This window comes from Thermobia domestica, chromosome 5, assembly GCF_964235325.1.
Source record: "Thermobia domestica chromosome 5, izTheDome1.hap1.1, whole genome shotgun sequence".
Classification (NCBI taxonomy): Eukaryota; Metazoa; Arthropoda; class Insecta; order Zygentoma; family Lepismatidae; genus Thermobia; species Thermobia domestica.
In genome coordinates this window covers 236932591-236958844 of record NC_137458.1, presented here as the reverse complement: position 1 = coordinate 236958844, position 26254 = coordinate 236932591, and the positions used below count along the sequence as shown (strand labels likewise).

Here is a 26254-nt window from a genome sequence, read left to right as displayed (position 1 = left end):
TTGGTTTTCTCTGTATTCACTTCTAAAAGTGTCCCTGGAGCATTTAATAAAAACTGCATTTCTTTTTATTGTCTTCATATCATCTATCAGATTGACGTCATCAGCATAAGGCGTAACATGGTGAATGCCACTCAGCTTTAGGTCTTTGTTCCTATCTTTTATTTTCCTTGCGACAACACATCTCGTTTCAGGCCATTCTTGACGTGAAAACTTATGGACACATGTTTCCCTAACCAGACTTCATTTTGGGCAAGAGAGTGGAATGTAGTTTGTATTTGTTGAGATGTGTTATACCTGTACATTGTAATTTACTTCACGTATGTCAGTATTGAATCTCATGTGCGGCTTATTAAGAAATAATAGAAAAAGCTGCTACCTACTGCTTTTCTCATGTTAGCATCGATGAATACTTATTATTCCTTGCTGAAACGTCGGTGGTAGGGGCAAACTCACAAGAGATAACTACCGGGCTGTCGTCCTTACTCCGAACTTTCAGAAGTCTTTTATACATTCGCAGAGCTTTTGAATAATATATTTATAAAGATGAATGTATATTGAATGAGACGTAAGATCTTTTTAAAACTTGAGGACGCTTGGGTCAAAATTTAATATTATTCAATGTTAGGAGGGTGAGACTAATAAAACAAGGAAATTGCAAATAAGGACCATCCTTATATACATATATATACACTAATTATACGTTTATTTCTGGTCAATTCAGTTTGATTGGTTGGTCGATCTGGAGTTTAGCATCCCGTAAATCGAAGCCAAATCCTCCAGCGGCAAAGGCGCGTACACTAACCACATAGCCAATAATAAGTCGATTGAGTCAGTCGATTTAGTTGAGTGCTATACGATTGAATAACATTTGTCTACGACATAGAACACTTTATATTAATAAGCATCGCTACATATTCCTTTGTACGAATCAAGAGGTGTTTTATATATTTATTGTTAAACGTTTTCGCCCAAGAAAGATGATTTAAATGAGAAAAGGAAGTGCTGAATGTTAAAAGTACAGCAAGGAAACAATTTACTCTTTCCCTTCTAAAAAGTAAGTAAATAAATTCCTTATCATTTGCGTCCCTTTAAGGCTTGCTTCTGTAATAAGATTTCTATCTCCTTTCCTTTGAAATTTATATGAAATATAATATGAGTTATGGTGGATCAAGTTTTATTATTAATTTCAATACAATTTTTATTTAAAAGTTTTTGTTACTTAAAAAAATATATATTGTTAAAAATCTATTCTACTATGTACAGTAGTTAATATAACAAATGTTTGGGTATTTGCTGACTACAAACCTCAGATAGAAAGAAACCTCTTTTCGAAAAAAAAAAAAAAAAATTCACCAACAACACTATTTTAAAAATTTAAATCGTCTAAAAATATTGAAGCGCGTGCATAACTACGTTACTTTTTAGTTGCTTAGGCTTACTCACATCAGCAAAAAAAATATTTTATAAAACATTAGATAAATTTTAAGATACCAAATTAAAAAAAAATTCAAAACCACCACTAAGTAAACAGTCATCGCCAAAGCCTTTAATTTGCTCCGTCTCTAAAAGGCTAAATAAAAAATAATCATTATTGTAATAACACAATACTTAATCTAAGCCCACACAACAAAACAATAGTAAGTAGTAATCAATTCATAAAAACGTAACTTGTCTAACGCGTAATAAACTCAGTGGTACCTAAATAAGAATAGCGCTAAAACTACTATAAAAATCAAAGTAATCATCAAAAATGAAAAGTAAACAAAAAAAAAAAAAAAAAAACTGCCTATACACCATAATTCAATTAGAAAATACACGAACACAAACAATGAATATAAATCTCAGTGTTTGTTTACCAACACTCAGCTATGTTTCTGTAGCTTATTAAAATATTTCTCTCTCGCAAATATTTAAAATTATATCTCACTAAATAAACATATAAATACATTTATAATATATACTTAGAAATTTTGTGTGTGCAATTGATTGATCTTCGGAGAACTCCAAACATTCATCTTTTAAGAAGGTTTTCATACATAACAATGATTATGACACGTTACGTATTTCTTAGGATTCTAATAAAGATTTCATGTAGAGAAAGAATCTTACATGTTAACTGTATAGTTTATAGTAAATCTAATATTACCTAGCACATGTATAAAAATGTAATATACACGTCATCCTTAACTTACACTTGCATTGTATAAAAATATAATATATACTTTTCGTATTTCAAAAAATACATACATTATAGTGCACATTTTCCAATTTGAATACAGTCGTATTTACTAGTTTATTTCAAAATTTACACTATTTATTTAAATTGCCATAGTGAAAGGTACAAAATATTGCGAAAATTAACTTTCATTAATACAAGGATTATGGTCTAGTGAATTATTAGTTAAGAAATAGTTAGCAACAACACTACTACTACTATTGTTTTATACTGTTCCTACAACCTTTGGAGCTATCTATATATGCACTGTAAATAAATAAAATCTGATCAAAGTATTAATAATAATAATAATTTGTCAACAATAACTTGTATACATTGTATAACAATATATAGTATAATTTGTGTATATATTGTATAACAGTGTCTAGTATAACTTGTATATATTAATAATAATAGTTTCGGTAACTGATCATCATTGCCTTCCTCGGAATTTATTACTTAGGAAGACAATGAAAATAAATTGCTAAAACCTTAAAGCACAAGTTGTTATTAATATATTGCTTGTGCTTTGGTCACATATAATTATTTGATTTAAGTTACAACTTTTCTTAATTATTATTATTATTATTATTATTTTTTTTTTTTTGAGAGGGAACATTGAAATCTTAGCAAAAGAAATTAATGAAAAATACTATATATCTATAATTATACAAACTAAATATATAGTTTTTACAAACATATTTTGGCAGAGCTTTTAATTTTAGCAGTTTTTATGTTTTGTACAAAGACTAATGAAGCAATTAATTTGACTGTCAATTCTATCAAATGTACTGGAAAAAGCTAACATTTATCTTCTTGATAAGTAGTTTTTATTTTTAGTTGGCATTTGTGTTTGACATAATCCTTGAAAACATTGATAAAAGTTACTTTGAAATCCATTTTAACTATTTGATTCCCCTTGTTGAAATTGTGTATGAGAGTAAATAATTAAGCAAAAGAAAGTAAGAAAAGCTTTTGTAGAAAGAGTTTAATGGCATTAATCTGTTTATTACTTGATTCTAAGTATAATGCTTTTTGTTATTAGTTGATCGTAAAGTATTGTTAATGTTTGCTTTACACTCTTCACAGGTATCTGTCAGCAGATTTAGTGTTCCTGATTGTATTTCCTCACTTCTTATTCTCCGTTTGGTATCCAAACCTATGCAACGTACATGGCAGTATTGCAAGTTTTGTAACAGGGATAACATTACGTATCCTTGTCGGAGAGCCTCAGTTGAATATTCCAGCCGTCCTTCGGTTTCCCGGCTACAGAGAAGACGAAGGTGTTCAAAGCTATCCAGTGAGAACAATCTGCATGGTAATAACAGCTGCAGTTCTCGTTGTTGTGTCTATCATAGTAAATCAATTTCAAGGTCCCAGGCAGAAAAATCTTGAAAAGGGTGGTCAAAAATCACGTCTCTACGAAGATGAGTGCGATGAATGTTGTACTTCGGAGAGAAATCTACTGGAAATTGGGTTAAGTTTTTGTTCACTTCCTGCCACAACTTTGAAGAGGTTTCGTTCCAAGCAATTACCGAGGAAGAAACAGTGTAAAGGAACTGCTGAAAAACGTGACAGTTACGAAATGAGTAATGGGCATGTTATTGCCGAATTTGATCGTTATTCTCTCGCCACAAAGACAAAATCAGCTGAGTTTTGTTAGTTGCTTCATAAAAAGCAAATTACGAATAAATTTACAATGGACGAGTAACGTGAGCATAGTGTAAATCTTTATTTTTGATACTTTAAAATATTTATGTATTTCGAAAGTGATCAGTATTATTGCACTAAGGAGAACTCTCAAGGTTATCGTTTGATAACTACTAGTGTAATATAGTATCTTTTAGGAAGTTTTATTGTGTAAATAGGTTTAAACAGCAGTTTTGAATTTTTGTACATAATAGTTTATCGAGCTGTAAATATATAATATACAGCTTTTGTTAGTATCATAGTGATTTCAGAGAGCACTTCCAGAATTAGAATACTTCTGAAAATTTTGGACTTCGTAATATAGAAAAATACGTACAACCAACGCTTGAAGTTAAAATACTTTTCTATTCCTCCGGCACTTCATAAACATGCTTAGTTTACATTATAATTTAACCATCAATTCACTCAGTTACAATATTTAAAGAAATATTGCAACAGTAATGTGAAATTTTGTCAGAACGATGTAAACAAAATGATGCGTGACAAATCAATGCTAACATAATGATATGTCGAGTAGACTAACAACGATGTATGTCATACTACGTGCGACAATATAATGTACTATGAAACCACATACATCGCTAAGTGTTGCGGCAATATAGTGACGTATGATAAAACTACTATATCTATCTATCATATATATATATGTAATGTGTGTGTGAATAAATAAATACTGTGGGCCATATAATGAATTACGTAAAAATTCAAATTACTGTATCGGGGGAAGCAATACTACAATCATTTACAGTAATCAGTAGCAAATAAATCACACAGAGCCTTGTACTTAATGCAACTTACAAATTAATACAAATAAAAAAAAAAAAAAAAAAAAAACCTTTGTTCAATTTGAGGTTTTGCCCAAAGACAGGTTCTAGTTCATTTACCTAGCCCTTAAATTTAACATGCACAAGATTCCCTAATAATATTTACTTTCAGAGTGTGTATCTTACGTCATAACTTCTTATTTCATTGCTAGTTATAGTTGCATGTTATTATGATGTTTGCTACAGATCATTCATAAACTATTATGTTGCCGTGCCAACTTGTCGTATTTCTTCATGTCACCTTATTGTCTATGTTGGCATCCTTCTTGAACAATGAAACACTGATAGATACGAGTTTAAAGTAGAAACACCAACTATAGTACTTGGTGACGCACAAAGTATCTTGACACATTAATCTTAATGTAAAAAGAGGAACAAGTATATGCAATTCTATATTGTTGTTTATATTATCCTTCGTTTGACAAAGACAATTAACCAAAAAGTCTTGTTCTTGATGTCAAATATTATCTACAAATAATTTTATATTCTTCGGTTTCTATGTAATTCGTATATAAATGAATTAGTAATTGTAAACGAATGACACCAAATGAAAAATACACTATGAGAGTTCAGCTTTTAAATAAATGAAGTTGGAACAAATAGTTTCGAGATAAGGGTGTAAGTCAGTCAGTAAAAAATAAGTAAATGGTGCTAACCCTTTTATAAACTCAACGTGTAAATATATTTCTGAGTTGAAAATTTATCATGTAAATTTGTGAAAAATTGTGATTATTGACAAAAATTTGTATTTATGTTATAGAATGGAATTTCAGTAAATGTAGCAATGTTTATGCATAATTTACAAAATTAATTCTAGAATATCAAGTCAGTGGAGCGATAAATTGTTTTGGAAATGTGAATTTTCATAACTTCCAAAATATCTGTCCAGCTTCAATACCTAAATAGACTGGTATATCCGTCGAGTTTCATTAAATGCGACTAAATAAAGTAGCTATATTGTCAAAGCTACAGAGGTGGAAATTTAGTAGATATTATTATTAATTGATTCTTTGTCCGAGTGCCAATATTTTGTTTATTAAATGAAAGAAAAATAGTAAGATGTGTTATTTAGACACTTGATTTTACTTAATTATATTGAATGCATGTTTAATGTATGGGATGTGATCTTATATATATTGTATAGTAAAATTATTTTTTTTCTGATTCTTAAAACAAATCTGTTATAAATAATTGGAGAAGTTAATGTTTAATCTGTTTTAAGTGTTCTATCAGTTTTAAGTGTTGTAAAAATCTTGCATTTTAAACAAACTTTTAATTATTAAATATTAATTTAAAAGTACTTTATGAAGTGTATTGCTTTCCTTCTCTATGGTTTTAAATTTTGCTGCTTAGTACTAGTCCCAAGGAGAACTTAACCCATCACTCAATAAGTTTGTAGGATGACTTATAAAACAACAACAACTTCTAGGTAAAATTCGACTTTATTCATCAACGTAGTCTCCTTCAAGAGTGATACATTCATTCCAATGCTTCTCTAACATTTCGATACTTTTTTTTTTTTTTTTTTTTTTTTAAGAATGATTTACCTTTGACCTCAAAATAGACTTCAGTTTCGACAATCACTTCTTTATTGAAGCCAAATCTCTTTCCTTGGAGCATTCTTTTCAGGTCTTCGAACAGGTAGTAGTCACTGGAAGCCAGATCCGGAAAGTATGGTGGATGGGAAAGCAATTCAAAGTGCAATTCGTGCAATTTTGCCATTGTTACGATCGACTTGTGACACAGTGCATTGTCTTTGCGAGAGAGCACTTTTCTTTTTCATTCGAGACTGTTTCTTCGTAATTTCTTTCTTCAAACGGACCAATAACATCATATAATATTCGCTATTGATGGTTCTCCTTTTCTCAAGGTAATCGATGAATAAAATACCATGCGCATCCCAAAATACAGAGACCAAAATCTTACCTGCGGACAATTGCGTTTCTTGTCGCTTTGGGTGATTGCTGTCCACTCAGCTACTGCCGATTTTACTCTGAGGTGTAGTGATGGATCCATATTTCATCCATTGTCACATACTGCATGAAAAAATCCTTTTTATTGCGAGCTCCAAACAGCGCTCTAAATCGTCGATGCATTATTGTTTTTGGTCGACTGTGAGCAAACGCGGTACCCACCTCAAACAGAGCTTTCTCATGGAAAAAATGTTCACGCAAAATGGTGAACACACTGTCTCCTGATATCTTTTAGATGTCATCTATCTCATGCAACTTCACTTTACGATCGACCGAAACTATTTTGTGGACATTTTATATATATATATATATATTTTCTGAAACAACTGTCGAATTTGGGCGACCAGATCGTTTATCATCGGTGTTTGTATGGTTGAGTTTAAATTGAGCAACCCACTTCTCATTTGTTTCGATGTACCAGAGTTGGATAACACTTATCAAGCCATTGCTTTGCTTGAATGGAATTTTCCCCTTAAAAAAGCAACGTTTTATGAACACACGAAATTCAGATTTTTCCATTGTTTTAAAAAAGTACAAAACTTGCGTCACTAAAACCTAAATTGTGAACTAAACGTCAGATTATGAAGTTGACACACGTATCATTTGAAGGTTAGTAATTCCTTAACATCAGATGGATTTATGAAAGGTGGCGACATCTATGTGTCAACTTACGAACTTATTGAGTGATGTGTTATCATCCTTCATTGTAATAAACTGCAGTAGTTTTGAAAATATATAAATCTACATTAAGCTGTAATTTTACAAATTACAAAGCATTAGTGCTGAAAGTGAACATTCAACTCCAAACTAACGTACAAACGAAAAAGCCTGTATCTTATCTTTGATGCAGTATATTAATATAAAAACGTTACAAACTAAAAATCATGAATGAATGAATATTTTAGTTTTACATCCAACATTTGTTTCCTGTAGACTGAAGGAGAGATGATTGATTTAAGTGAATGATTAAGAAGAACTAGTGACATGCTGAAGAATTTCGAAGACATTCATAGACATGATGAAGTCCACCATGAACTCACATAGTCCGGAATCGAACTAGGGACTCAAACTTGGAATCATTTTACGTTTAACTGCAATTACAGTATAATTCTAAGGTAAGTTAAACATTCCTTTTAATATTCAATACCAAAACGTTAATTTTGTTTTTATTATTATTACTCGAACTGAATTGTTAAAGTTTGTTAGATTTGTGTTAAAATTAGGTTAATAACAGGGTACGAAGAGTAAAATGTAGTGCGAATATTTTACACAACAAAAGTATGCAACGTAAATACATTATTCTCATAGAGAAAATGAGTTGTTCATCTATCGGCTTATTTCACGGAAGGAATTGATTATAATACTATCCTACACAATGTTTTGTAATAACTTTATCTTTCTTATATCTTTATCAGTGTTAAGTGCAGTAGTCGCAGCATTTACCGTTTACAAATTTAAACGAAATTATGTTAAACATTTGGTAAATTCACAGAATAAAAGCGAAGTATTTTTTTAAAATTATACTTAAATAACTCGTGTGTTGACAATGGTCTGATTTAGTCATTTAAACAACGAATATACACTCCTTAAAAACAGGCACGTAACCTAGGGAATAGGTCCGGACTCCGCCCCTCCCTCTTCGAGACCAGAAATGAAAGAAATTAAGGAAGGATGAAACAAAATGAAATGAGAAAAAGAAGGATCAGCATTAAAAAATAAAAACTACAAGAAGCTTTTGGTTACTCTTTCTTATGAGGAGATTTGTATTACTTGCAATACATAGGCGAGGTGAGCGAGATATCCTGGAAGAGTCAGGGAATTTGAAATTTCTAGAAAAGTTACGGAATTCTCAGAATTTCTGCTACTAGTCAGGGAGATTTCAAGCTTCCGAATGCATAGTGCCGTTGTGTAACAGCATGGACATTTTTTATCATAATTTTTCGTCGTCATAATTTTTATCATCCTTACAGTGTCAAACATGTTATTTCAAAAACAATTTTCTACTACTCCTTTAAGCTGTCGTTTGGAATAGACAGTAGTTGACGGAATAATAAAAACAAAAATTTATGTGGAAAGAAAGTTCTGTTAACATTTGATTCAACAGAGAAAGAAACACAGATATTGTAAAATAATTAACAAGACATTATTGAGTATGTACTTTTTATAATAGCGAATATGTAGTTTTTGTAATAGTTGAGGTCATAATGAAAGGAAAATTGTTATATTTGAATGAACAGAGGAAGGACGTAAATATTGTAAAATCTTTTTCAATATATTTTTTATTTTACTCGAGATTTCTTTATAGTTTGTTATTAAAATACTTACCAACATATCCTCATTTTATTGTAATAACAAAACAATACATGTTGATAGTAAAGTAGTTTAGATTGATCGAGCTCCTGGGTCTTCAGAATTTCATGTCACGCCCCCTCCCCGTTACGAAATCCTGGCTAAACGAACTAATATATGTTGCCAGTAAAATAGTTTAGAATGATCGAGCCCCTGGTGTGATGACCACAGTATTTCATGTGACGGACCCCTTCCTTCACGAAATCCTGGCTACGTGCCTGCTTGAAACCTATTCCATGAAACATAGTTTTACAACTGTAGTCGATTTATTTACAAGCACTTGCAATTTGTACAGAATGACCCAAAAGTAGGTATACAGTAGGGCGGGGCGAACTTCAAGAAATGTAAACAGAAGCTTTTGTCTCTAGTTCTAAAAGTTGATACAGGTAAAGATAATTTCGTATGTAAAATTTCAGATTTTTATCTTTTGATTTAAGGGTCCCAACTTTGAGTTAACAATGAAGCTATTATTGGCATATGATAAAATGTAGTTTTTTTTCTGTTCAGTAGGTTTATTGTTCTAAAACATGCATTAATTTTTTAAAAGAAGTATTACTTAATTATCTGCTTTCAGAAACGCATGCTTAGTATCCAAATTTCCTTCTTGATTCCTCGGATGAAGCAATCATTCCATGTCTGGCTTTATGACCAAAAACTTTTGTGGAAACCCTGGAAACTTCTTTTACGACTGGTTCAACTGCTTGTGAATGACATTGAATTCCTGTAAATTCCAGTGGTCCTATTTCAATCTTTGCCAGCAATTCTTCATCTGACATTGAGTTTACAAGTGGAAATGGCGTTGTGACGGAAGCATCCCAATCAATCATCTTTTAGTAGTCTTCTGCTTCGAGATGAATAATAATATTTGATTTACAAAATTTTCTCATTCCAGCTTGATTGGTCGTTCTTGCAACAACAATCTTGTTTACTGCATCTTTTCTTACTTCAATGTCTGGATCTGCAAGAGCTGCAAGAAGAATATTTTCACTGTGGACAAAATAACAATTTAACTTTAGAGATCTTATTGCAGCTTCCTTCACCTCACTATCGGGTAAATTTCTAACTTTCTCCAAAATAAAATAGAAGTTACGTGATCCATCAGTGCAGTTGGAATGGGTTTTTATCTCGAACCAACTTGGAGCATACACTTTAACGATGTAGGTTACAAGCTGCAATAGATTTTTGGATAGATTTCTTGTGCTCATGAACAAACGAAGGGTTCGATTGGCGAGCGTCAACCACCTGGCGTGATTAAGGGCACCTGGAGAAGCAGTTTGTAAAAGTTTTATAACAGCAGCATCAGCGTTGTCCTTTCCCTTTTGTACTGCGATGCAAGCCTTCAGCAAATACTTTTGATCAGCGCTAAAATCTTTTGTGATATTCACACAAAATTCCTTGACATTTCCAGTGACGGGCTGGAAATCAACTATTGGAACATCCCGTGAATCAAAACTTAGCATCTTTCCGATATGCCCCGAAAATCCCTTTCGACCAGTTGTTTTGCCATAAATATTTTTAAAAATTTCTCTTAGTGGAAGCTTATTCAGATGCAATATACAAATGAGCCACTGTAAAGGTCGATTTAAAGCTGTTTCCAGTCGACGTATAATTCCAGAATGTTCGCCGGTGTTTGTATTTGTTCCATCACATACCACAGCACGCAAAGTAGCTGTCGAATCCGTGTCACGTATAACAGAGAGTATTTCATTTGAAATATCTTCTGCTTTGCCACTTTGTGGAGTAATATGATCAACGTATATGATCCACTAGGATATGCAACAATAACGTAGTGATCCTCCTCCTTTGTTAGTTGTCCTCCATCTGGTCCAAATAGTCTGGTTTCATCTATGCACCCATCAAAACCAACACAAATTAGCCTGCGCAAGTCAAACGAACGAGATTCTGCTCCCTTGTCTCTCCAATAAAGTCCTGTCTCCGCAACTTTGTTGGTTCTAGTATATTTTCCGGTTTATTCAGTTTCAGGTCTTTCAGGCATGCATTAATTAATTTGCAAGCATCTCGGTTACTAACGCCAGTTCTTTCCATCATTTGGCTTAAGTTTGGGTACTGATGCCTATTTTGTGTTGGCCGTTTTTCGGAATCTGTCTTCAGAGTCGGATGTGTTTGCTTCATAAGGTGATTCATCTTCGAAGGCCACACCACTTGCTTCATTTTCTTCCATAAAGTTCAACTGACAGGCAGTAGTTTTAGTCGTAGTTAGGCTTTGCAAATGCTTTTTCCTAAACCGCTCTTCCTGGTCCGTCCTCTCTGCTTTTTTTCTGAAGTGAACTCGAAACAATCTTGTCAATCGAACCGATTACCATTTTCCGACCCGAAGTCTGATCTACCCAGAAATTCCACTCAATTTGTGGTACTTTTATGGCGCATTTACACAACTGTCTGTCCATTATTTTGTTTCTAACACACTTGCAAGTACAGATATCAAATTTTTGTTTGAAATTACTGAAGTCCGCTTTGAATGTAAGTGATGTGCGCTTTGCTGGTGGATATTTTTGGAGCTGTTGGGCAAGTCGTATGAGCTTTGAAAGTTTGCCCAAAACGCTGTAATATCCAATGACTGGAATGCTAGCTTTGTTCCAGATACTGACAAGATCATTCGCCACATATTTTAAAATATCTCTTGTAAAAGGTGTTTCTTTCCCCTCTTCAGGTAGCATTTTTTTTTTTTTTTTTTGTAGAACAGGTAGCATTTAACTACTTCTTCCTTCGTCGGGAGTTGTCTTCCAGAAAATACTTCAGGCTGACCAAATAAAGAATGGTGAGACTCTGATCGAGTCAGTGGTCCTCTTGAAGATGAAGCCATACTCACTGTTAGTTTGCTATACTGAAATATATACAATTTCACAAAATCGTTGTACTCGGTATGGAAAATTTAAAACTAAATATGAATGTAATAGATTAAGAGATATACTTCACACCCACTAGGGATAAGAAGTCCGTTTTTTCTGAGGTGGTTCACCCTCCTAGATATTTGATGATAGCGTGCTGTATTCCCACTCACAGTGAGAACCCGTTTATGAATGAGGCGGGTGTCCTCAAGTCGAGTGTATAAAGCTAGCTGTGACTCCCCTGTGCTCTCAATAAGAGAAAAGCACAGTGATGTCGATCTTACGATCCTTCACAGTGTAAGCTCCTTCAAAAATATAGATTTTCTTGTGGCTCCCCTGTGGTCTCAGACGAGAAACACGGTGATGTCGATCAGAGACTGATCCTCCACAAATTGAAATTTTCATCTCATAAAAAATATTATTATTTATTTATTTTTAACATTTACCCGTTCAAAGGGTTGCGCCCTTTCTTCGGTAAGAGCTAGGGAGAATAGCACAAGAGATCCAAGTATCATTAGAGGGTCTAGGTGCTATTTAATTAACAATATATTTGAAACTTTATTCATTTTCATGGGAAGGGTCATCAATTGTGTGAGAACAAGCCTCAGTTGCGGTGGGTGCTGGTCCAGACTGGCTGGCTGGCATACAAGTTATGGTCTTGCTGGAACTGCGGTGCCTGAAATGAATAGATACATCACACATATGGTGATTAGTTGAATACATGAAGAGCTATGAAAGCATTATTTTTAACAGCTAAGTATATGACAGTTATTAGATCTGTAATGATGAATGGTATGAGGTGAAATGCTACGATGCCACAACACATGGGTGATGTTAATAAGACAAATGCTATTATCTTCTGTTCCTGGGGCGACGCAGGAACTGATGGAGACAAAGGCACCCTGTTAGTGGATGGTTTTACTGTGCATGAGATGGATAGATGAGTGGTGAAACTGTGCCAGGATGGTAAATGTCAAAAACTTCTGGAACAATGTTGTCTTGGCCGATGTTGAGATGATAAAGGGTCATCAGATGCTGAAGAGGTGTGGGATAATATACAGCGGGAGTATCATAGTCTCGGTAATTTGCGGAGAATGCTCAGGAATATGGGATGAGCAGCTTCAATGCGTTTCTGAATGTACTTTGAGCGGAGGGCCTCAAGATGTGATAATAGTGGTGGAAAATTGATGCGTTCATAAAGAAGGCGTGTCGGATGCGGGAGACGGATGCGAAAGGCTAAACGAAACGCATGGCGTTCAAGAATGGCTAACTTAAGATAATATTTAGAGGGTGCTGATATCGAGGCTGTGTGGCCATAAGTTAGAATTGGGCGCATGAAAACCTTGTATGTATTGAGAAGGAGAGAAGAATTTAGACCCCACGTGGTACCTGTTAGGCGCTTTAGTAACTTGAGTCGGTTTTTGGCTTTCTCGATGACAGTAAGAAGATGAGGCATCCAAGTGAGCTTGGAGTCAAATACAACGCCAAGATATTTAAGAGTACTATGGATTGTAACCGGACTCTTGACAACATGGAGACGTAGCAAGTGGGGATTTCGATGGACCCGTGATCGTCGTCCAGATCGCTTGCGTTTTCGCAGCATTAATTGCCAATCGCCAGATGTCGCACCAGTCGACAAAAGCATCAATGGCCAGTTGAAGGCTATATTGAATAGAAGTAATTGTCTTACCGACAGCCAGAAATGCTGTATCGTCAGCAAATTGGAAAAGTTGTACGTTAGGGGTAGTGGGCAAGTCGGATACATACAGCAAATATAATAGGGGTGAAAGAGAAGATCCCTGTGGTACGCCAGAATTAAAAAAGATTGGAAAGAACAGAGCATCATTGATGGAGATGTAGGCAAGTCGGGCTGTAAGGAAGGAATGTATAACTCTGATGTAAGAGCGGGGAAGTTGAAAGGAGTATAACTTGTATATAAGACCCTTATCGAACGCCTTTTCTAGATCGAAGATGACCAGACTAGATGGATTGCCTCGATTGAATTGGTTATATATAGAAGTACTGAGACGTAACAGGGGATCTAGAATGCTAAAGTTAGGTCGAAACCCAGCTTGGTGCAAATAAAAATAACGGCGTACAGATATAAATGCAAGATTTGGTAAAAACTTGTTGCAAGTTTTAGGATAAAACTGCGTTAATTGCATCGAACAAATATTTATTTTAAGCAAAACAAGAGAAAAATGAAAATATGTATAAACTATAATTAAAATATGTGGTAAGGAAATTCTGCAACTACACCAAAATCTTTTGTTTTACAAAAATACACTGACATTTGCGGTGCAATCTAGCGAGGAATTGGAAAATTACAAAATAATAAAGTTACTGAATCAATTTCAGTTGCGACCAGTAGAAGTGTGATTTTTTTTAGAAATCATACTGAAAGTGTGCTTAGCACATGCAAGAGCAGCGATCTTCATTAAATTTGCATCAATTAATTTTTTTGCCCCGCCTTAGTATACAGTCGAAGTACTGTCATAACTTGTTGTTTATAACTTTTTTCGTTTCTTTTTGAGCTATTCTGATTCCTCGAGTGATGGTTGTTAACTTAAATGAAGATCGAAGAAAATGGATTCTTAAAATCTATTGGAAAAAGTGAAAATGCTCAGCATGTTCGTGCGTTATGGAGGAATGAATTTAACGCTCCTGCGTCATCACATTTTACAATTTATCGAATCAAGTGCAAATTAAAGACAAAACAAAACAAAACAAAGCAGGTTTAGTAGTTAATACACCTTAAGACTGCAATGGCAGAAGATAATAAAAGGAAAGTTGCACTAACATTTGTAAACAGTCCAAAAGAAGCTTTCTGTATCTAGAACGTAGTTATAACGCTCAATGCCTAAATTGAACTTGAAGTTTGTGTCATGTGTGTCACAGCGTTTTGGGTATGCTAGAATAATGTTGCAGTGTTGATTAAGGGCATTTCGAACATTTGCGTGACTGGAAATTGTGATTAAAATTAAAATTTAGGTACCACTGTATACCTACTTTTGGGCTACCCTGTATATTACGAACTTTTCAGTCCAATCTGTGAAATAAATTCAGGATTGTACAAGTTTACAAATTAAGTAGGGACTTGTTTCGCCAAACTTTTAAGATTATTCGATTTTATAGAGTGTAAAATATGAACTTAAAACTCTAGATCAAGGATAAAAGCCATTTTCTAATACTGGTTCCATAACTACTTACTTGTCATGACAGTTATCATTTTATGATTCAAACAATCAAAAAAAGTTTTATTAGTTCTACATTAGTATTTGTATCTTGTAGAACAGGAGCCGGACACACAGCCATCATAAACTGATCAGCTGTTTAAGTTGTATGCGTAGCTGAGTGTAGTGAGAAGATTTCCAAAGATGACTGGTCGCTTTTTCTCGTAAAAAGTTGAAATAAAATGACATAATGATTTTCGGACAACTTTTAGACATCTGGAACGAGAACACAGAAGAAATGTTTGAAAACAAAGGGATCGATGGTTATACGGTTAGAAGTTTTTTTTTTTCCACGCGCGTCTTTCAAATTTTTAATTTAATAATGAAATTGTATAATATCCTCTGAAACTGGATTTGATGAGGTATATCTTAAAATTAAAGTGAAAGCTTTTTTTATTTATTACATATTAGAGAAGTAAAATACACCTTTACGTTTTAAAAAGTTATGACCAGTAGTGGTTTTGACATAAAGAGGTTCTATCATAACTCTTCTACTTTTACATATGCTAATAATACTTTTACATTCCACTCCTTTATTTAAGTATGTGAAGTTCTACCACCTTCTTCAACTCGGACGGAAAGTGTTCGGATTCAAATTATACTGAACAATATCCGAACTTGAATTTAATTGTTGTTTAAAATATGTCGAAGACAATTCATATACTTTGCATACGAATGAAATATAATCTATTTAACATTTTCATATCACGATACAAAACATATCTGTATCATATTAAGTTAAAAGTCATAGGTTGGTTACGTTATCTTTGCGTGCAGTGTAAGTGAAATTCCTTTATTATAGTTTTGAATAAGAGTGAAGAAGTAAATGGTACACTAGCGCACCAAGAAATAAGCCTCGCGTCCCGATGTTTTCAGTCTATTAAATAATTTATAATTTTTGGTTGAAAATTTGCAATGAAAGAGCACATATTATGACTGGTCGATAACCTGAGTTGATGAACTTCATTTCGCGAAATGTGGATTCGGAAATTGCCTCATAAATGTGACTAGGGCGTGTTCGCTCTATGATCGGAAATCGTAATTAACAAATCTAATGAAATGTAGTACAACATATAGTATATAATGCTATAAGCTGTTGTATTCTGTACTAACAGTAAATACATTCAATACGTTACAAATTTTGAGTTAATTAACCTTATGTCCCCTTTTAAGTTCCAACATTCTATGTATGTACTATAGGATGTGTGTGGTTATTCAAGATATCTACGTATATAATGGCTGGAAGTAATTCGACCTTTGAAAGTAAGACCATAAGCAACGGAACAGCATGAATTTATGGCCTACACCAATACAAGTCCGCTGCAGTGTGTAATCGCAGGAAATAGCCAGGGTATAGAAAATTATAGTATTTGCGCCGAGTCGTGAAGCTTGACCTAGATCTATCGATGTCACCACCCAATAGAACGCGAAGGTGTGTTCCAGTCTTCAACTCTCACCCATCAAATTTTGTCAGTGTCGCCTCTCGCGCTACACGGAAAACATCTCCCGAGAGTATAGTGTTGTCGGTTTGGCGCCAAGTTCCATTTTGTTAATTGTCTTTTGTTGCTTAACATTTTCGTTGTTACTATTCGTGTTATTGTTACCGTTTTAGAATAATTGTTATACAGTGGTTGTTGTTGCGCAGTGTTATTATTGGTAATTTTTAAATGCTTTTTTTTGATACCGGTACTCATTTATTTTATTTTCAAAGTTTGGCAACATTGTTAGTGAATTTCAGCTGTTTGACGTTTCCCCAAGTGTGCGCTCGGGAAGCGACTCCACGAATTGTACCGAAGTTTTCTGATGCATCGGGGCTCAAACAAAATATTGCTGTGATTGGTTTAGAGACCAAGCTTCACGACTGGGCGCGAGTACTATAGTACAATCTGTAGCAGGACCTCAAAAACTGCTACAAGTCTTTTAATTTTGAATTCATTCAATCTCAACCCATTTTCCTTAAGAATATTGCGGGATTCTTTATGAAATTTGAGTATAAAATTTCAGAATATATATGTGGCATATTCTGAAGCTAAACATCATAAGAATGACTCTACTAATGCACCGCACTAATTCACTACTAAGATATATTTTAAATGATTCTGATATCTTTTAGGCGTAATAATTTTGTTGATATAAATTAAGAATTCGTCGCGTGTCAAGAATTGGGTTTCTATCGTTATAGACTCAAAATCTTCATATATGAAAAATCGAAGTTGGGACATTCCATATGAAATCAACCAATGAAATGACAAAATCTGACTTGGCGATCTTAGATTTTTGTAAAAATTGGTGAACAGCTTTATTACGCTGGGAGATGAAAAAATCTCAAATATTCTCTCTCTCCTCCTGAAAGTATCCCCATACAGGATGTTCAAAAACTGCCAAAATGGGCATTTTTTCAGTTACAATGATTATTAAAAATTGGCATAAAACTGTTAATATGTACACTAGAAACATGAAATAAACACCATTAGAAAGCTTAAATATTGCTCTACAAGTTGTACTATATTGAGAAAACCTGTATAATAAAAAAATAGCATTTCAAAAATTAAAATTTGAATTTTGAATTTCGCAGAAATGTCCCTGTGAATTTGTTCCAAATTGTTCAGATTGTAGACCCATAAGTATACTAAAACAACACAAAGTTTCACTTTGGGCACTCAATGGGATCCGATTCAAAATTCAACATAAAACAAACATTGTAAGATATTGACGTATGAATATTTGGGTTCAGATCGATAAACATTTGCCTGTAGCTATTTATCTACAGCATCAAATGAATTTATATTCAACTTTATTTGTTTCTTAATGTATCCATTTGAATTTACACGATTATCCACCTTTCGAGTTATTTAGACAGGTATTACGTTTCCGAAAATTACTCAATAGAGGTCATTACTCTTGTTAGTCAGTATGGATGTTTACACATTTATATTGACCACATTGATATGCGTGCATTCCTTTGTTTCAGGATTCCAATTACAAAACTTATTATGAAAGGGAGGGATATATATCCCTCCCTTTCACAATATCTGTATCAAATGTGTCATGAAACACAGTTGCACTCTTCACAATCACTTCGCACACTTTCAGTAGAAACAGTTAGTCAATAAATTCTTTTTCCAATTTCAATGATGCACTTCCACATGTCTGTAGGCCTAACAGCAATCCTGAAACAAAGGAATGAAAATAACATGTATCAATGTAGCCAATGTAAATTTAGAAACATCCATACTGACTAACAAGAATAATGTTCTCTATTGAGTAATGTTCGGAAACGTAATAACTGTCTAAATAACTCGAAAGGTGGATAATTGTGTACATTCAAATGAATAATAATAATAATAATAATAATAATAATAATAATAATAATAATAATAATAATAATAATAATAATAATAATAATAATAATAATAATAATAATTTATAGAAATGAAAATGAAATTTATAGAAATTTAGTGATTATATGTTAAACGATATGGCTTATATGAATAGGGTGAATAATTGAAGGACAGATGGTCAAAAATTACTTTTTTCCTGTATGTAGGACTACGAAATGTGTTTATTTTTTAAAAAATTCGAATTAGATTTTCTTCTCTATGACTATTATATTATCTCCTATTGTCGCTCGAAAATTAAACCAAAAAAGTAACTTTTATATGAAGTTCAAATGTGAAACTGATTTTGTTCTTTCGTTTGCAATTTAGATAGATTAAAACAGTTCAATTTTAGACTCGGTTTCATGACTTTTCGGGGAATAACCAAGAGTAGAAAATCATATGGAGCAAAAGCCACGAAAAAAAAAAAAAAAAACACGTTGAGGGCGAAAATCACGCTGCCGGAATCTTTGATGTAAACAAACAACTGAATGTTGTTGTAGGAGGCTGAGTCCCCTTCAGGTGTGAGTTGACCAAGTATTTCTAAAAATTATTTAGTAGGAATAATCTGTAAATTAAGCATGATTTTTTAAAAAGCTTTCCACTAATAAATTACGTATAGATATAATTACTTTTTCCTCTAAACCTTCAGTTACAATGAACAATTTAGCAGGTGATTTTCCTCGAAGTGTACATATTTTAGCAGTAAACCATTATAAAATGTATGATAGAATCAGTCGAGTAAAGTACATTTCTTCAAGTCTGAAATATTAATAGTCCTAAAGTAAAATAATCGTTTAACCCTTAATGTAATTCTATATGTCGTCAGTTAAATTAATTTCTAATTTTTATTTTAGTTGTATATTATAACAAGTTTTTGTAAAGCATCTAACTCAGGTGAATTCTAAACAGTATCAAAGAAGATGGGCAAGTGTATTAGGGTATATATATTATTGAACCAATAAAAGTAAACACTTAATAAATAAGGTAGAATACGCCAAGTGAACTTAGTGGTGGACAAACACCGTGTGCGTGGGTTTTCTCGGGGTTCTCCCGTTTCCTCCCACTTTCTTCATTCCACCATTTCATTCATTACTCATCATCACCGTCTCCTTTAGCCTAACCGGCATAACCGTGGGACGTAAAACTCAAAGATTTCATTTCATTTCATTTTCATAAGGTAGAATACATTTCCTAAAATACCTACATATACAAACACATAATATTCAGACATAAGATGCAATATCTATCTATCTATCTATCTATCTATCTATCTATCTATCTATCTATCTATCTATCTTTAGCTGCTAGGGGTCTAAAAAGGACGAAACAATAGATACATTCTATATTTTCTAACTTTGATTTATTTGCTCCTCTCTATACTATATTGACTAAATCTTGAACTGAAGAAATGCGTGAAGCAATAAAACTATGAATATGCTATTGCCATCAACACGTTCTGTTCTAATTTAGTTTTCGGAATGTCATGATATATTTTCTAAAATATCACTATTTTTGCAAAAATGACTTTTGATGTCACCGTTTTACAAAGAAATAAGTATAAAAAGCTTTATCGACCCTATTATCTATTCACAAATAAATATTTTGTTGTTTTTTAAGAAACAAAATGTATTTTGTTCATTACATATCACCAAGGCATCTTTCTGTGAGGCGAAAAAGTCGAAGGACAAAAAAGTTTATATTTTCGAATAAATTTTGTTGAGATTGGTAAAGGACTGTGAGAAACATTGTTATAGAAAGTTTCGTTAATTGATTTTAATAAATAACATATTTATACATATCTATAATTTTGAGGGGTTTAAACGGGACGAAATGTTTCCAATAATTTGGATTTTTAAAAAATAACAACAATATTTTACATCTTATTGCAATGAATCTGACATAATTCAATCTAAGTAGCATAAGAAACGTTTTCCCGAGACGTGTCAGTAATTAGATAGAAATAACGTTGATCGATATGACGATATTTTTTATGGTCAAGGGGTTTTTTCGGGACGATTTTTGGTTATTTCCAGGTATCCAACTCTCAACAGAATGTGTAAGAAAATGTCGGCAACTGTGAGCGTACTCTTTAAAACGTCTCCTCTCAAGCATTTCTCATTTCATAAACTATTCTGTTTAAACAGTTCACAGAAATTAGGATGGAAAATTGACAAAAACAGTGTCTACCAACATTTCAGATAGAACATCATTGCCATAACAATTGCTTCGGAGAAAGTCACACCACCGTTCGCTCATAGCAAACAGCATTGAGAAGGGGGAAATATGTAGAGGAGGAACCCTCCCCACGTGCGTCACGCAGCAGCTCAATAGTTGATTGACACCTGAAGTTCCTTTATAGCTGTTTTCTTCCGCTGGTTATAAAGCAGTAAAGCGAACAAGAAAGACTGGTTACAGATTTCAATAACAATTGTATAGGCTGTGCTCTACACAAACATATTTAAAGCTGAGAAAATATGTAGAAGCCCTGGACTAAAAGACACACATCATTTGAAATATTATAATAAATAACTACAATACATGTATATAGAATGAGAAATACATGTTACTCAATGATAATTAAATAATCCAGTGTAACACCACTCTACAATATATCCCATATTTTCAGGAACACCATCAATAAGACCGTTATATTACTGTTTTATTTATGGTTTAGTGTCTCACTGGTAATTACACTGAAAGGAGAGGTTCCGACTTCATATGATCGCATGCAGTTTTTATATGGTTTCTTGCCTTTCACTCCTTACATTGTGTCGTTTATTATTATTATTATTATTATTATTATTATTATTATTATTATTATTATTATTATTATTATTATTATTATTATTATTATTATTATTATTGAGTTGAGTTGATTTTGAGTTTAACGTCCGTTTCAGCAGCTAAGCTGTATGAAAAGTGGACGTACTGATTAACGTGGAATCCGAAACACATGAGCTCCTACTGGGAATCGAACCCAGGTACCCCACGCCACAGACGCGTACGCTAATCTCTTAGCTATGGAGATACTACTACTACTACTACTACTACTACTACTACTACTACTACTACTACTACTACTACTACTAATAATAATAATAATAATAATAATAATAATAATATAGTTTAAATTAAAAGACAAATTCTGACCAAAGCATACATTAACTAATAAATAATACCATTACAGTTTCGGCCAATTGCTTTGGTTAGACTTTGTCTTTTAATTTATACAAGAAGTTCCAAAGCTAGAATGAGTGATATTCAAATAATATAGTTAATAACATCAAGAAATTTTGAAAACAATAATTTTGGGAGAAAATAGTTTTTGTGGTGGTAAATTGAAGAAATGAAATTAACACTAAAAGCATTTGCGAGATTAAATGTTTTTATAAACTAAACTACTTCCCTGATATTCGAGAAAACCGCACTCAATGTTTTTAATTTCTTCATTTTATCTTCTCAAAAATAGTTTCTTCTTTTTAATGTATTTTATAAAAACTTTGCTTTGTTATAATTTCAGCATCATCTTTACCAAAGGATTTACCAATGAATAAATGAGAACTTTATTTATGACCTCTTTCTAGTACCGAAGCTATACGTTGCTTGAAAACAGTAATGGTTTTAGATTAGGTGTGAAAAGTAATATTGTTGAAATGGTGGGAAATCCACATTTAACATGCCCAGGAGGAATTCAATTGCTCCAAGGGGCTCCCTGTCACTCTCTGAAATAATCACTGCTTGAAAATGAAATCTCTGAGTTTAGTGCCACACAATTATGCTCCAAGGCTGAAGGAGATGGTAGCGAATGAAACAAACAAGTGATGGTAAAATCTTGGCGATATAAAAAGCAGGAGGTAATGGAAGGTCTTCGAGAAAACCCGTGCACATAGTTTTCATCCTTGGCGAGAACCAGGACCGAAGCAGGGGCCACATATCCTAAGAAGTAGATAGGTGCTCTATCACTGAGCCACCGAGGTTTCCGTATAAGTGAATCCATACCTCAAGATCGAATCAGATCTACGTTAATAAGTTCAAATTTTAAAGCTGATCGAACTCGGAGCTAAAGAATCGAACTCGGAGCCTCTTACATCACGCTCCACTAGAACAGAGCGGGGACTGTAGGGGGTGAAATACAGGGACCTGATCCCTATTAATTGTAACTTCCTGAAGTTAGCTCTCCACTCATCACAAATATATATTCCAAATATTATACTTTATTCCTTTTAAGTCATTTTTAGTACTCAAAGAGCATGTTCCCCAAAAATCTCGAAATCTAATTTTGTAAAACAAACACAGGGGCGGATCCAGGATAGCGATCGGGGGCGATCGCAACCCCAAGAATAGGATTTAAAAAAAATAAAACCCATTACAAAGTTGTAGCTCTTGATTTTTTTTAAACATTGTATTATAATTATAGAATAAAACCTAAAATAAGTAAGTCTTCAATTGCAGAAGTTAAATGAATCAATACATCTCAATAAATTACTTGCATTGGAATTCTTGCTCAGAAAATGCCCACTTTCGAAAATGTAGGTGGTAAACAGTAAGCTATAAACCCATTTGTCCACAAGTGTTTGCCAATATTCCTTAGGACTTTGACGGTACAGAAAGTCAATAAACGTAATGGTTCTGGCATTTTACATGCAAGTGCAATTGAAAATACAAAGAAGGAAGTAATATAACTAGCGTATGAATAGAAATTAAAGTTCATGATTCAAGAAGAATTCGTATTCTTATTATTATTCTTATTCTACTGCTACTACTGTTTATTATTATTATTATTATTATTATTATTATTATTATTATTATTATTATTATTATTATTATTATTATTATTATTATTATTTGTAATCCATCCGTATCAACGTTTAAACAAGTCAACATGCATGGCAGTGCATGGCAGCCAAGTTACGCGAAGAAAATGAAAACTGGCCTGCACTGCCGTAAGCATATTATACACAACTAGAGATTTGGGTAAAATCGCCGATTTCGAGGCTCTGTAAAACCGATTCTAGTAACGGGAAGAAACATGAAATTTAGAATTTAAGGAGATATCCGAGAGATGTGATCATATACCAAATCTCACATTCCTACCTTCAACCATATTCGAGCACTGGACCCCTAAAATATGCAGTTTTCAGGCTCACTGACTCACTGACTCACTCATCAAATTGATTAGGTACTTTCCAATGAGACAGAGACGTGAAACTTAGCACAAAGGTACCTTATAATGACCTGAGTATAGAAAAACTCCGAAATCTGATGAATGTGCTATGGGAAATTTTACATGGGCAAAAAACTGTTCTTAGCTAAGCAAGAAATCGTTTCACTCACTCACTCATCAAATTGATAAGGTACTTCCCAATGAGATAGAAACGTGAAACTTTGCATAGAAGCACCCTATAATGACTCGAGTACAGAAAAAGTTGGAAATGTGAGGAATGTGTTATGGGATTTTTTTATGGGCTAGAGACTGTCCTTAGCCAAACATATATAGGTTCGTCCTCTCATTCATCAAATTGACTACGTGCTTCTCAATGAGATAGAGATGTGAAGCTCTTCTTAAAGGTACTTTATAATGACTAGAGTGTGAAAAAGATCCGTAATGTGAGGAGTGTGCTATGGGAAATTTTTCATGCATGAAAACTGTCCTTAGCAAAGTAGAAATCGGTTCACTCACTCACTCATCACTTTCATTTGGTACTTCTCAATGAGATAAGATGTGAAACTCTGCATAAAGGTATCTTATAATGACCTGAGTATGGAAAAAGTCCGAAATGTGAGGAATGTGCTATGGGAAATTTCTTATAGGCGAAAAATTGTCCGTAGCCATTAGATACTTTCCAATGAGATGAAGATGTGAATGTCTACACAAAGGTAGCTTATACAGTAATAGCTTGAATATGAAAAATGTCCGAAATTTAAGGAATGTGCTATGGAATTTTCTATAGGAGAAAAACTGTCCTTACTCAAACAGAGATCGGTTCATTTACTCACTCATCATTGATTAGGTGCTTCCAAATGAGATAGAGATTTGAAACTCAGCATAATGGTACCTACCTTATATAATGACTTATCTAAGTAAAAGGTTCCAAATTTAAGTAATGTACTATGGAAATTTTTATGGGCCAAAAACTGTCCATTAGGTACTTCTTAATGAGAAAAAGATGCGAAACTCTATGAAGGTACCCTGTAACGGCTTGAGAATGAAATTTGAGGAATTTGCTATGGAAAAATTTTTCATTGAAAAAAAAAACTGTCCTTAAATCAGAAATCGGGAACGATTCCGTTATTAAACACATCACGTGCATTGTGATAATGTTGTCAATCGTCCGAGTAGTCGAGTTGGTGCCCTCCTCGCTGTCTATCACGTGCGCCTTTGGAATATGGGGTCCCGAGTTCGATTCCCGGTAGAAGAGCCTTTGGAATTTTAACTCTCCTCGATGTTTCTGTGTTCGTGTCCCTGTCGTTCTAGATTAATAGAAAAACGAGCTAAGGTCACCGAGAAAAATCCGTTATCCGGACATCGGTATATTGTACAAGTATACAGGATCCTTATGTTTACTATAGAAATCAATACTTAACATACGTTATTCATATGCTACATACGTACTGGCCTCTTTCCCGCGTAGATGTTACTCAGTGGCATTACAGGATGTCTGACATCTAACAGCCTTCCATACATTACGTACGTCAACTATAAGTTACAAACGGCCATCTGTATGTGAGATTCTGACTGTCTACATAGTTCTTTCCTTTGTGCGGAAAGTACGTTTATTCGGAACACTTATACGGAAAGTATGTTTAAAATATACTTTTTCAGTTATACGTTTAGTGTACGTTAAGTCCAAAAACTGCAGGATTTACATATGTAACCTACGTACGCCACATACCTACCTATGTAACCTATGTACCTACGTACATTTTTTCTGTGTGTGCGAGTAAAAAAGTGAAAGCTAGTAATAAGTAGTTAAGCAAGTTAATGAGGCATATTCTGTGCATCAGTTAACTTTTAAAAACGTGGGCTAAGACACGTACATACAGCCGTAAATTTCGTGGTTGGAAACCCAGACAAGGGAGCCAATATTGTTTTTCATTTTTCGGTGAAGATTTTCCCTTTATTGCAGTCATTTGTATTAAATAGATATTGAAATTAATTGATAAGTAAGAGATTGTAGAAGTGAGGATATTTATAATTAATGAAGTTTCCGAAGAAACGAGAAATTTAATTGTTCGAGTTTATGTGAGACTAGCAACAAGATGTAACGGATTTCGTAAATATATTGGTACCACGAGTTGTATTATGGTTACCACAGTCATTATCTAAAAATGTTCTTGATGCTTCGTGTCTCTATCTGTGAACAGTGTGCGAATCTCTTACGTATCAGCCTTTTCATCAACAGTGAATTTCGTGCCTTTGCTCTTCATATTTCCTGAATTTGCCCACCTGAGGGTCGCCCCCACGCGTCCGCCTTTGCTCGGCCTACTTCCTCACACCTCTTAAGCTCACAATTCTACCGAATTTCAAATTTCTTTTCCTATTTCAACTATCTAAAACATAAGATTTTGTATCCCAGGAAAACGCCTATTTAAATAACATGGGTTTTCCTTCATCTCCCTTTAGATTCCTTAAAAACAAAAAAAAAAAAAAAAAAATCACTTTTAGCAATTTTCCTGTAGGTTAGTCGCGGGAGGCTACAATCGTGCCAAATTTCATCATT

At 33.6% G+C, this 26254-nt stretch overlaps 1 protein-coding gene across 4 annotated transcripts in view; it reads left to right on the top strand.

Annotated features, from left to right (window-relative positions):
* Positions 1-6049, top strand: part of LOC145686466 (high-affinity choline transporter 1-like) — a 153919-nt gene extending 147870 nt beyond the window's left edge. For 3 of the 4 annotated variants that reach the window (XM_081759801.1, XM_081759802.1, XM_081759803.1), the window contains one exon: positions 3305-6049. In XM_081759801.1, coding sequence (XP_081615927.1) covers positions 3305-3878 — 574 coding nt within the window. In that variant the 3' untranslated portion in view covers positions 3879-6049. The remainder of the gene's footprint in view (positions 1-3304) is intronic. The other variant, XM_081759804.1, reaches the window with a different exon arrangement.
* The last annotated feature ends 20205 nt before the right edge of the window (positions 6050-26254 follow it).